This window comes from Tenrec ecaudatus, chromosome 3 (genome assembly GCF_050624435.1).
Source record: "Tenrec ecaudatus isolate mTenEca1 chromosome 3, mTenEca1.hap1, whole genome shotgun sequence".
Classification (NCBI taxonomy): Eukaryota; Metazoa; Chordata; class Mammalia; order Afrosoricida; family Tenrecidae; genus Tenrec; species Tenrec ecaudatus.
Window position 1 is genome coordinate 215978908 of NC_134532.1, and position 13200 is coordinate 215992107.

Sequence of the window (13200 nt, forward strand, 5' to 3'; positions counted from 1 at the left end):
CAAGAGGAGAGTTGAACAACAAGGTACGTCCCTGAGCTGCCCAGTCCCGGGCTCCAGAGAACCATGGCTCTACTGTCACCTAGTGATGGTCAGTAAAATGACAGCTCTCTTACTGCTTGGCCTTCTCAGGAGCCCCCAGCAGATTCCACCATAACACAGAAAGGAGGGAGTTTACAAGTATGGAGCTGCCAGCATGTCCCTTACGCAGACAGTGAGTGAGTGAGTGAGTGAGTGAGTGAGTGAGTGAGTGAGTGAGTGAGTGAGTGAGTGTGTGGTGAGAGGGAGGGGCCATCAGTCCTTCCTGACAGTTACCAAGGGCTCCTCTGCTTCTGAACTCTCTTAGCAGGCCGTGAACCCTCCAGTGGCGGCTTCCCCGGGCGTGCACCAGCTCATGCTCCTCTTCCAGGGCTGCCGGGCACCCAGGGACACGCCACCCTTGCCAGCGCCTGTCCTCTCTCTGCAGAACACAAAGCTGCCCACGGCACAGTGGTGCGAACTTTGTGGCTGGTGAAGACATGAGTGCACTCAGTAGGGACCACCCCGCCCTCTCTAGGAAACAAGGCTCACCACTGGACCAATCGGCAGCTTCCTGATAAGCTGAGAAAATATCCAGGCGGCTGATGGCTGCCCCTCACTGGTGCCCACAGTCAGCACCCACGGAAACAGCCAGAAGATGGGGCCACATGCTGCCCTGGGCTGCCCTGCTCCCAGCAACCTGGAGAGAGCGACTCTGTCACTGAGGACTATGATGCACTGGACCCAAGCCCCAGTGACGTTGAATGAGCGCTTATGCTGGGCAGGGAGGGTGGGCCAGAGGAGGGCTCCCGGCTGCTGAACTGTGGTGCCGCCAGAGAACGTGGCCCATGCCGTGGACTGCCGGGAGCAGCAGCACATCTGTCTTGGAAGAAGTACGGTAGGCATGCTTCTTAGACATGAGGATGGCCTGACGTGGACACCTGTACTTTGGGGAGGACATCCGGACGGAAGCCACTAAGGGAGAACAAGAGGGAGCATCTACACTGGCCCCACGAGCTCTCTCCCAGAACTAACCCACCGTCACAGGTCTGTCCTGAGCACAGGGAGGGCACCGTGACAGACATCTTTAGGGTGTTGCCCACAGCAGCTGGCAGCTTCCAACCTCTGACCCTTTGGTTAGCCATCCCAACACTTAGCCCTCTGTGCCACCAGGGCTCCCCCACATGCTTATTTCTCGCCAGTCAAGTGCCAGAGGAGGCCAGGAGGACCAGAGGCCTGAGGACTGGGTGGGAGCAGGCGAGGACGGAGAGGCAGTAGGGCCTGGGGTCACAGGAGGGGCCGGTGGACAGAGTGGGGAGAAATGGCCCTCCTGAGGTGCCGCTGGCACACAGCACACATGTTCCCAGCTCTGCTCTGCATGCCGGGTGAGCGAGGGTAGCAGGCAGACCCCCGCCCCCCTCCCAGCTCTGTGTCACCAAGTCCACAACGGGAACAGCACGAGGCTCCCAGGACTGTGGGTGTGTGACAGAACGGGAACTGCTGGCTGGCCCGTGCACTCACCTGCAGGCATTGATGTAATCCTTCCTGTGCTCCAGGAGGAAATCCCGCAGCTTGCCAATGTGTGAGATCTGCAAGGGAGGAAGCCAACAGGTCATAGGGAGGGTTGGGCAGATGGACAGTCACACAGACGCATTTTAAATGGACAGAGGACGACGATAGCGCCATGGAGACTCTGACAGCTGGCACACGCCCGGGAACTCTGACCCTGGCTCAGCCATTGGCTGGGTGCCCTGAGGCGCTGTGCTGCTAACTGCAAGGGGCTGGTTCAGACCCACCAGTCACTCCCCGGGAGAAAGGGGAGACCTGCTTACAGGGAGATGTGGAGTCGTGGAAACCCCGCAGGCAGGGCTCTGCCCTTAGGGTCACTGCGGCTGAACCAAGGCAAGGGGAGTGTGCTTTGGGGTACACCGCTATGGAGGTTGAGAGTCAATGACCACTTGTTGAGGGTCATCCCCTTTAACACCCCCACTCCAAGCCCACAGCTCCTGAACAGCTATCGGGGACTGGCGAGATTTGTCACAAGGCGTCACCGGCCCCTCATTTCTGTGGGCTTACACCCCTGGTGAGACACAGCCGCCCCGCCCCTTTGTATGCCCTCTGGCCTTGTACAACTCAGAGACCTTTTTGTTCAGAGACATGCGACACCGGACAGTAACTGTGGCCACTACTCTCTACCGAGCGACGGCGCATTCGTGGGTGCATCAGCCCAGGTCAGACCCAGGTCGACCAGCTAGCAGTGAGCTGTGCCACAAACGTCACATGACCACCACCCATCAACCTGACCTGTGTCCTGCGCTAGGATCCGTCCTGCTTTCCTGCTGCTGCGCCTACTGCCAAAGCACCGAGGGGCCCAGGCGGTGCAGTGGTTAAGTACTCGCTCGGCTGCTAACTGAAAGGTGGCCGGTTGGGACCCACCAGCTGTGTGTGGGGGGATGCAATCTGCCTCAGTGAGGACCCCAGCCTTGGATGTCCTGCGGGCCAGTGCCACTTGTCCTGCTCACTCGGTCTCTGAGTCGCCATGGACGGGCTGTGCTGCGCCAGCACATGTCACCCAGCTCTGCCATGCTCCCCGCATCTGCAGGTTAGCGGGCGCTCGGAATGCCGGGAGTTCCCACCTGTCCACACGGACAGCTCAGGAAGGGTCTGTGGGTCCTTACACTTCTGTCAATGTTAGCGATAGTAGGAAACTGCAAGTCTCACGCTGAGCACTTTCCCCTAGCGTTCGCAGGGACAGACCTTGGTAATCAAAGCAGGAAAACCCACAGCGGGATCACCAACCAACCCCCACGCCCCACCCCTCGCCACGTCATTGCTTCATTTGGGGAGGCCTGCGACCTTGACTTTCAGGGTCTACTATGCAGTGGTGCTGAGGACCTCACATGGAGGGGGTGCTGTGGGCACAGTTTCCCAGCAGCCCCCAGGAGGTAGCAAAGCTGGCACAGCTGTTTCAGAGATGAGGAAACTGCGTCTGAGGGGATAAGCCATTTGCTGGACGCACCCCTGGAAGAGGTGGCACCGGGCTGAGGCCAGCCTGACCCCTGGCAGGTCACGGTTAGCTTCCCTGTGGTGGTTGGGAACAGACAGACGCAGCCTAAGCTGTACTCTTACTGAATTTAGCTTTGGCCGTGAGACCGTGCTTGGTTCTACCCAACTGTGGAGGCATCACTTGGTGCCAACCATGTGGGTGCCAGGCCTCTGCTGCATAATCCTCTGAATTGGATGGGACACCCTCCTAGACACACACACACACACACACACACACACAAACACACATACACACTCAGTTACATACAAACACAGACACAAACACACAGACAACCTCATAAACATGCAGATGAGGTCTGAGCACAGTCCCCAGGCAAGCCAGTGAGTGGCAGGCTGGGATCAGATCACAATGGCTGGGTACTGACTCTACCAAAGATCTATCACACTTCATTATTTATATTAGTTTCGTTGTTTAAATGTAGAAAGAAACGTCTAGACTGCACTGAACACAGGTAGGTCTGCAGGCAAGGCATGTTTTCAGGGTGGAAGAGGTCTTTTCCAGACCAGTGGCTCCCCTGCCTGTTCTGTGGCAGTGGGCCAGCAGGGCCACAAATGCAGGCAAGGCACCAGGACAGTGGCCGTGACGTAACCACCCTTCACAAACCACTCCAACGGTGAACAAGCCCCATGGCTCCGGTGTCCAGGGCTGGTCTCTCTGCTTTGAGTTCTTCTCAACCCCCCTCTGCTTGGGATGGGGAGATGCTGAGGCAAGACGCTGCACTGGGGGGTGGGGTAACAGACGGAAGGGAGGTGGGCAAAGATTCCATCAAGGAGCTGTCCGTGAATTCACAGAGCCTGCACGTTGTCCCCGCTCTGCCCCTGCTGGAGGAAATCCTCATTCCTGGGTCTTCTGCTTGGTGGCACCTGGACCATCCTGTTCTAGCCCGTCTCCTGCGTCTCCTGTCCCATCCCTACTCTCCCCGAGGGAGGAGGAAGAGAGGCTGCCCTGGGCTAGGATATGGAACTGGACTGGGCATGCTCAGCTCTGTCCTCTCCTCTCTGGCGACCTGCCAGCCAGCACAGAGGGCCCATTTGGACGAGCGCTGACCCCATCATTGGCCACAAATCTAAAGGCAGCCTCTCCATTTGGCTTTCTCTTGTTCTGACGCCTGCATCTCCCTGTCAGGTGCTTCCAAAATGGGGCAAGGAAGTGAGGAGTGTGCGATTTATAAGCTCCCCTGGACTCTTAACCCTTGTCAACCGACAAGTTGCTTAACCTCCCTGGGTTGGACTACGAAGGGAAGGGTAGAAGTTATTCAGAAGAAAAACAATGTGTGTGTGTGTGTATGTGTATACGCGCACACACACACACACACACACACACGCAGAGCTCTATGCCTGTGAATACCGCAGCAGAAGTCAAAGGCAGGCTTGGAGCACATACTATGCGGCAGGCGTGGCCTCATGTATCCCCTACAGGGCATGGTCCCATGTCACAGATGAGACCACACCGAGGCTCCAGAACCCGCTGGGGTAACACACTAAGTGTAAAGGCTCAGATCCAGGCTGCCAACTCCCCGACCCAGTCCCTGTGTGCCTCCCGTCTGCACAAGTCCCTATCTGGGCAGCACGGCTCTCGTGTTCATCAGTGGCATAGACGGAGCCACGCTGCGCCCTCACACTGAGCCATGAGACAGCACGGGGCAATGACATGGGACGCACAGGAGTGAGATGCATCCAGTCTGATCTGCGCGAGAACCAAAGGTTCCAGGCAAACTCCGCACAGGCACACATCCTGCTGCTTAGGACCCAATGAAGGCATGCTCTTCTTGGCAGGCAGGTTGAGAATGTGCCATCGACAACCAGCACCTCATGGAACTCTTGTTCCAGATCTCTCTTGATCTGGGCACTCGGAAAGGGGAGCTTCCGCATCATGGCCCTGAAAATCTCCAGCCCATCATGGATGTGTGAGCGGTCGCGAAGCCTCAACCCGCCATGATGTCTTCTGTCCACTCCACTGAGTCCAGTACTACTATGCCCCAGATCATTAAAAAGCCATGCTCCTCGCTGCCCCACCTTTAAGTGGGCTTAGTGACGGGAACGAAGCCAGTCAGAAGAGTACGAGGTTAGCTCCTGGCTTACCTGATGCCTGCGGAACCTGGGAGCACTCCACACTTTGTAAAGTGCTTCTCCAGAGGCAGCTGCCTCGCTCACCACAACAAAACCCTTTTGGTTTTTAACAAAGTTTTGTGACTTTGACCCATACCTTCATTTGGTGTCAGAAGTGGGATTTCAAAGCCCTTCTACCTCCCACAACTCCAGGACATAGAGAGAGTGTAGGCCTGGCTAACAGAACCTTTTAACTTGTGGCAGTTACATAATCTCCTGTCAACTTGCGAAGGGGTGGAGTCTAGTCTGTCAATCAGGTCATAGCCAGTGAGGCCTCTGTGTGGGCATGGCCTTCTCCTGAGGATTCTGGGAACTCCTGTCTTCCTCTCTGGAGGTGAGACACTCTCCACTTTGTCTTCCTGCTGACAAGTCACCAGGAACTACACTGATGGAGCCAGAGCCCTGGAGCTAGAGAAGCCACGTGGAGACCCTTGCTAGCGCTGAGATGCTTCCACCGCCACTGGATCCACAACTTTCCACCCACTGGCCTGTGATCTTCCTGCATTTGGTGTCACTGCATGTGTTGTACGAGTCTGATGAGGAACTTAGGGACTTGATCTGGACTGGGCTGGTTATGTTTTCTGAATGTACAACTGCTCTTTGATAGAATGTTCTCTCTCACACACACACATGAGTGTCTCTGGATTTGTTTCTCTAGTCAGCCCAGGCTAACACATGGCTCATCAACTTTCCAGATTCCCAAGGGTTTCCTGGGGTAGCCTCTCAACAGCAAGGTCCTGCACAGAGCCCTGTGACTCTGACTGAGGATCTGTCTGTTTGTTCAAGTTGTTGTGGTTCTTGAGAAACGGCTCCTGACCTTCTCCAGCCACAGAAGGGGAAGGACACCGTGCCTCCAATTCTGCTCCAAGATGATGCCAATGATCCAGAGATCAGGTATGTCCCCACTCTCCAACCTTCTTACCCTTACTCTGACACCGGCCATCCTTCCCACAACTCTCTACATCTCTGCTGGGTTCGGTCACCCACTGCAGTGGCCACAGAGAACGCACACACAATACTCACACTTATGGGGGGTTTATGAGGCAAGGCCAGCCACAAGACGGATCCACACCGTAGTTGCAAAATGGCTCCAGTATAGGAACAACGGTGAGGATGGCACAGGACCAGGGGCTGTTTAGTTTTGTTGTACACAGGGCTACTGTGGGTCGGAACCGACATGATGGCACCTAACAACAACATTGAGGAAGTTAGCAGGTTGCCACAAGTCAGGACCAGAAAACATCAGAGAGAGAGTCCTTTGTTCACATCAACTTCGTGCCTCTCTGGTCCTCAGCCCTCAGCCGCAGGCCCCTTGACCTGTGCCCTGCTCAGTTACAAAGCTGAGTGCAGACACATGTCCAAAGGGCTCCCCCTCTGTAAGCCAGCCTCCTGCCCGAAGGCCCTCGGCTCTACTTGTTCTGTGGGCCGGGAGGCCTGTCTCTCCACCTCATGGTCTTGGCTCTGCTCCGTTGTTCCCATGACCTCTCACCTCTCTCTGTTGCTCTGCTCTGTCCCACGGTCTCAGGCTGCGGCCTCTGGCAAGGCTCTCAAATGCACTCGGTCGTGGCTCTGTTTTCTGAGTCGTCAGACGCCTGTTTCCTCTCCCGAGACGGCTCACGTTTATCCCCAGTGCAACGGGAAAACCAACCAACCCTCCAGTCAGAGTTCTATATACCTCATTTGCATGCTTCCACTCTGAGTTGCAAAGTCTATGGACTGACCAGCCAGAGCAAGTACTTTCATGTCACTGCAGTTCTAGGCTACGGTGTCTTGTGAAGTCCCTTTCTGTCTGCTTCCATGGGCAGCGCATGTGCTGGCACCACCTCAATGCCAAGGCTCAAATGTACTGACACCCAGCCCATCCACTGACATCAAGTTTATTCTGACTCAAAGCAACCACATACTGAGGTTCCCAGGGTGTCAATCTGTATGGGACGAGAAAACCTCATCCTTCTCCCTGGGAGCACTGGTGGGTTCCAACTGCTGGCCTTATGTTAGCAGCCCAATCTGGACTTTCTGGCTTTAGATGCGACTCATTAACGGAGTGCATAGGTGCTGCTGCTTGGTGAGACGGGGAGCTGGACCATCCCCTCGGTGGCTTGCACAGATGAGCAATACAGTTCCAGTGCTGTTTCACACGGCGACAGGCTGGCACGTGTTTTCAGGAGTCCCTCGGCCACTGGATGGCTGACCTACGGTAGTTTCTGCCTGGGCTGATCTGACTCTCTGCAGTGAATTAGTCTCTGGAAGGACCTCTAAATGAAACCACCACAGTTAAGTGGCTACATTTGATTGTTTATACAAACTCTTTAACAACCGTTTGTTAAGTCAGTAGCCATTTTTCTAATCAGTTAAACAAACCTATTTGAAATAAGAGTCTGGGTCTCTATCGTCAAAATTAAAGTAAGTTCCAAGGAATGCCCCACATTGTGTGATCAGTATCTTACAGACTGGTGAGTTTACTAAGTTTTCTATCTGGCGTTGTCTAAATTCTTTTTCAGTTGTGCCTCAAGAAGCTGTGACCTGCAGTTATTAGTTTTTTCTTGTGAAGCAGTCTTTTAATTCTTAGGTGGGAAATGCCTTATTAAGGCTAGGCTTCTAGTAGCTATTTTGAGAAGCCTCAATATAAATTGGTACAGTTGAGAAATGCCCTGAAAAAGAGCAATTTCTTCTAACTTGTTTTTCTAAAGGATCCTATAAAGTACGCAGAAGATTAAAGTACCGTATATACTCGAGTATAAACCTACCCGAATATCAGCCAAGGCACCTAATTTTATCACAGAAACGGCATTAAAAATGTGCTGAAAAAACTCGTCTTATACACGAGTATATGTGGTAATTCATGATTTACTAAAAAAGCCACGGCCACAGTCAATTTCAACTCAGAGCGAGCCCACAAGGGACAGGGCAGACCTGCTCCTTAGGGTTTCAGCAACTCTCCTGTTAGGCTCAGACCCACAGTGACCTGGTGCACCACAGAACCAAACAGTGCCCAGTCTTGCACAAGTATCCTCACACAGGTGTTCTTAGGCTGCAGCCCCTCTGTCCATCCATCTCGTTGAGGGCCCTCCTCTCGTCCGCTGCCCCTCCACTTCAGCATGATGGCCTTCTCAAGGGAGCTGTCTCTCTGGCCATGTCCGAAGTACGTGAGACAAAGTCTCAACACCCTTGCCTCTAAGGAGCACTCGGGCCAGATGCCTTCCAAGACAGGTGTGGCAGTTCCATAATTTCCTGTCAACTTGTGAAGGGGCGGAGTCTAGTCTGTCAACCAGGTCACAGCCAATGAGATGGCATGGCTCTGTGGGGGCATGGCCTTCTCCTGAGGATTCTGGGAACTCCTGTCTTCCTCCCTGGAAGCAGGACACACATACTCTCTCAAGCGACACCTTCCTGTTGACAAGCCATATGGAGCTATGCTGATGGAGCCAGAGTCCTGGAGCTGGAGGAGCCACGTGGAGAGCCATGCCAGCCACTGAATCCACAAAACTTCCCACTCAATCTTCCTGCACTCACCATCAGTACATGTATTGCATGAGTCTGAAGAGGACTTTATAGACTGGTGTCAGACATATGGGATAATATCAGACTTACGGACTTGATCTGGACTGGGCTGATATAAAGCTGTCTAACATGTATGTGAGTATCTCTTTAGTCGGCCTGGAGTAACGCAACAGGTTGGTTTGTCCTTGTAGCAGTGCATGAGACTTTCAGCATTATTCACGAGCACCACAATTCCAGCACTCCAGTTCTCCTTCAGTCTTCTTACTCAATGTCTAACTTCCACATGCTCACTTCCAGAGCAACTGACAACACCATGGCTTGGGTCAGACCCATCTTAACCTCAGAGTAATTCATATCTTTGCTCTTCGCCACTCTCAAGAGGTCCTGTGCGGCAGATTTACCCAATGCAACACACTGTTTGCAGTTAGAGCAACTGTAGAATTCCTAAAGCAGAAAATCTCATCTTTCTCCCGATTGATGGATGGTTGATTGAAGAGCTTGAACCACCAACCCAGAAGTTAGCAAACCAGTACTTACCGCATTGGACCACCAGGACTCTTTGGGAGAGAGCAACAAGAACACCCTGGAGGGGAGGGTAGCAGGCCACAGTGGCACTCTTGGAGCACACCGCTGGGGGCTGGGGGTGGGGGGACACGAACGAGGCTGCACAGAGCACATCCGGTGTGGCCCACGATGTAATGCACACCCCTCGCTGTGATCACATGTTCCTGAGGGTCCACAATGACCACTACTCAAAACACTGACGGCTAGCTCTGTAAGCATCATGCTTGGTGCAGTGGAGGGGCAGCTAAAGAGAGGCAGGCCCTCAGTGAGATGGACTCAAACGGCGGCCGCAGCAATCGGCTCAGGCACAGGAACGCTTGTGAGGCTGGTGCAAGGCCGGGCAGTGTTTTCTTCTGCTGTGTGTGGGGTCTTGATGGGTCAGAACGGGCTCCATGACACTCAACAGCACCCCCTGCAGCTCTGCGGGTGGGCGGCTCTGGGGATTTTGCTTTCCTCATACTACTTGGTTCTTCTCAAAGGTCTCACAACTCATCAGCAGAATCTGCGATTCTGTGCTGTAAAAGCCACTGGTGAAACGACAGAAAGGCCGGCTTTGCTACATAGTCTAAGACTGTGGGTTGGCTCCTCGTGATGTACTCACGAATGTCTCCAGGCTCAAAGCCCACCTCCACCCTACAATCCAGGTCCTCTGAGCAATGCCATCTCAGCTCAGGTGCTCTGCCCGTTAGAGGTCATCTCTGTGGCTTCCAGCCCTTTTGACTGGAAACGCTTCCCTGTCCATCGACATGAGCTCCTCCTGGCCAGGGCGGCTTCCTCAGCAACCACTTCACTCTCTGAACTGAACTGATGCGCTTTCCTGGGGCAGCGGCGTCTCCACTGCACGGCAGCTGCCGGTATGTACCAGAGGAAGTGCTGTCCAGTCGTGCACCTCCTCACGATCGGTGGGCTTTTGCGACAGTCCATCTCATGGGTGGTTTCTCTCGCCTTTCCTGGCAGTCCTCTGCTTCACCAAGCATGGAGTGAGCGGCCCTTCCTGACGACGTATCCAAAGTAAGTGAGACAAAATCTCATCACACCCAAAAGCAAAGCAAGACCAGCCCACTGCCGGGGAGGCGCTCGTAGCTCCAACTCGCCCACCTTTCTTTCCGTTACTGGCCCAGGATTAACCACCCAGGCTTGTTAAGTTCCATGTACCCCTAAAGCCAAGCCCCTGCCAGCAAATGGACCCCAGCTCAGAGTAACCAGCCCTACGTAGGGGTCCCAAGCCTTGTACATCTTACTGGGGGCAGACTGCCTCACCTCTCTTCCCTGGAGTGGCTGGTGGGTTTGAACTGTGAACCCTTCAGTTAGCAGTGCAATGTGCCACCTGGACGCCTTCATATTCGGGTATTTCCCTCCCACCACCTCAAAAAAGCCCAAACTAGCTGCCACCACGTCAATCAATCGTGACTTGCAGTGACCCCACAGGACCCAGGAGAACTGCCTCTGTGGGTTTCTGAGGCTGTGAAGGAGCAGGGAGCCTCATCCTTGTCCCGGGGAGGGGGTGCTGAGTTCCACCTGCTAACCTCATGGCCCATGCATTCAGTATCACTCACTCCATCCACTGCGGTGATGCTGGACTCATAGCGACCCAACAGGCCAGGTAGAAAAGCCCCTGGGACCGTAACAGTTTAGCGGTGTGGCTAGCCCTGTCTTTTTCCTCCCAAGAAAAGGCTGCTGGTTTGAAGTGCTGCCACAGCATATCACAGCCCACCCCGCCAGCAGGGCAGTAAAATAAACCTGTCCACTGAGCCATGGGTGGCCACCTCCCACCCGCCCCACTAGATGGCGCAGCAGGACGCCGCAGCAGCAAGAGCAGCCACTCAAAAGTAGGCCAACAGTCCGTGTCTCCTTTCTCGGTGACGTACAGTCAAAGGATGGATGAAGGTGGCTTGTCGTCTGAGGCAGCGTGCTTGTCCTTGGAGAGCCGGTCAGCTGGTGGAATGTGGCGCCGTGGGTTCCTAGGCACAAAGGGGACTCAGGCACAGCTGCCATCTGGCGCCCGGGTGCAGCCTGCTCCGCTGCTCAGTGGGTGCGTGTCACCATGCAGCAGCCTGCGGTCAACTCCCCAGAGTCAGATGCACAGCTGCACAGAACACTGACCAGTGGCACTCTCTTCAAAGGGTCCAGAGCAGCCCCTCCCGGGCTTCTGTGCTGCTGGCAGTCGCCCCACCTCCAACAAAGGCCTGACTGACGATGAAGCACCCAGGTCACCTGCAGCACTGGCCTCCGCCGGAAGCATGCAGGGTGCCAGATCCAGGAGGCCCTGCTGTCCCTGGCCGGGCTGTGGGCGGGGTTGTCCCCAGTTATGCTGTGAGGCATCCCCTGGCCAGGCTGTGGGTCCTACCCAGCCACGCTGTGGGCTGTCCCTGGCCAGGATGTGGACTGTGCCTGGATCATACTCCAGGGCTGCTTTCCTCACTGTGTCAGGGACTGTTGGCCACCGGCTAGATCCATGGCCTTGCTGGGAAGGCTGGCCACCTACTGATGGGCCAAAATGGTTTTCCACAGGACCACCTTCCTGAGTTTCACTTGGAGCCCGGCAAACTAGATCTCACACTCACTCCCTGGGGGGCGGGCTGTCTGAGTCCCAGTTCCAAGGGCGAGACACTCTCCAGGGCACCCGGCCAGTGAGAACAGTCCAGAGGCAGGAAGATGGCCTTTCTCTGGTCTCTTTCTTTAAAACCCAACCACACTCAGTATGTTCATTCTCACTCATCATGTGTCAGTGGAACGGATGTCCTGAGAAATTTCCTGGGGGCTCTCACCATGAAGCCCCTGCCTGAGTCCACGCCAGCCCTGTTCTGGAAGCATCCTGCTCTCTGGATTCCAGGACTCTCCCAGGCCTCTGGCAGAGCTGTTCACTGCCAACTCCCAGCCAGCACCCCCACCGGCTTCCTTGCACCCAAGGCCTGCAAGACCGTGAACTTGAGACCATTTGGCTTGAGAAGAAACCTTGGTGGTGCTGTGGGTCCGGAGGAAGAGCCTGCACAGTCGCTAGGAGCAGGCGTGGACTCAGGCAGGGGGCTTCCTGGTGAGATCCCCCAGGAAATCGCTCAGGGCGTCGGGTTCCACTTACACGGGTGTTTAATATGCGACTCCATGCAGTCCTCCGTCCCTACCAGGCGAGGCAGTTATACTCCCATTTTACAGATGAAGTACAAATTTCAGACCCCACCCCAGTGCTTGCGCTCACTACCCTTCCTTACCCAGTCACCTTTCAGAACTGGGCCAACAGTGGCGAGCGAGCGAGCGGACACACAATCTGTCTCCCCTTTTATACTAGAGTTCCTCCAACTAACATCACTTCTCTCCTTAAATGCTTTTCTATCTTAAAAAAAAGCGCAGCTCTGATCTGCACTGAACCTTCCAGGTGTGAGCGGGTGGGGGCGTGTTCCACTGCAGTGGCTTAGTCACTGAGCGCCGGCAGCTGCAGCCCAAACAATCCAGGGGTGGGTCTTTCACAGACATTCAGAAACAGATGTGCTGGGGGTGGGGGAGGGAGGGGAGGACAGCAGCCCTTCCTCTGCCTGGCTTCTGGAGGACACGGTCCTGGTTCCTCCGGAGGCCTGAGAGCTGGGCTCCTCTTGGCCTGGCACGTCTGCCTCTTTCCAGCCTGAGCTGGCAGCCTGGCTATCCTTCAATCTCTTCCATTTGAAAAGAGAGACTCCAGACACAGCCTGCACTAATCCTGTTTCAACACAGCAAAGACAACACACTCCCAAACAGGATTACAACTTCAGGACACGGGTCAGGGCTTACAACACACGTTGACAGAGGGGGTGGAGAGACCTGGTGGTGGAGAGGGTTAAGCACTGGGCTGCTGATGCCAGCCCCTCCGAGGGAGAAAGATGAGGCTGGCTGCTCCTGCACTGACGGAGTGCTCTAAGAAGCCCTAGCCTGTCCTATCAGGTCATGCAGTGGGTAGGTTTTGGGGGGACAACA

The 13200-nt window shown here is 55.0% G+C and overlaps 1 protein-coding gene across 1 annotated transcript in view; it reads right to left on the reverse strand.

Annotated features, from left to right (window-relative positions):
* The window catches only part of STX18 (syntaxin 18), a 62692-nt gene that overhangs the window by 12784 nt on the left and 36708 nt on the right, over positions 1 to 13200 (reverse strand). Inside the window, exon 2 of the mRNA XM_075544544.1 lies at positions 1537 to 1604. Within this exon, the coding sequence (XP_075400659.1) occupies positions 1537 to 1604 (68 nt within the window). The remainder of the gene's footprint in view (positions 1 to 1536; positions 1605 to 13200) is intronic.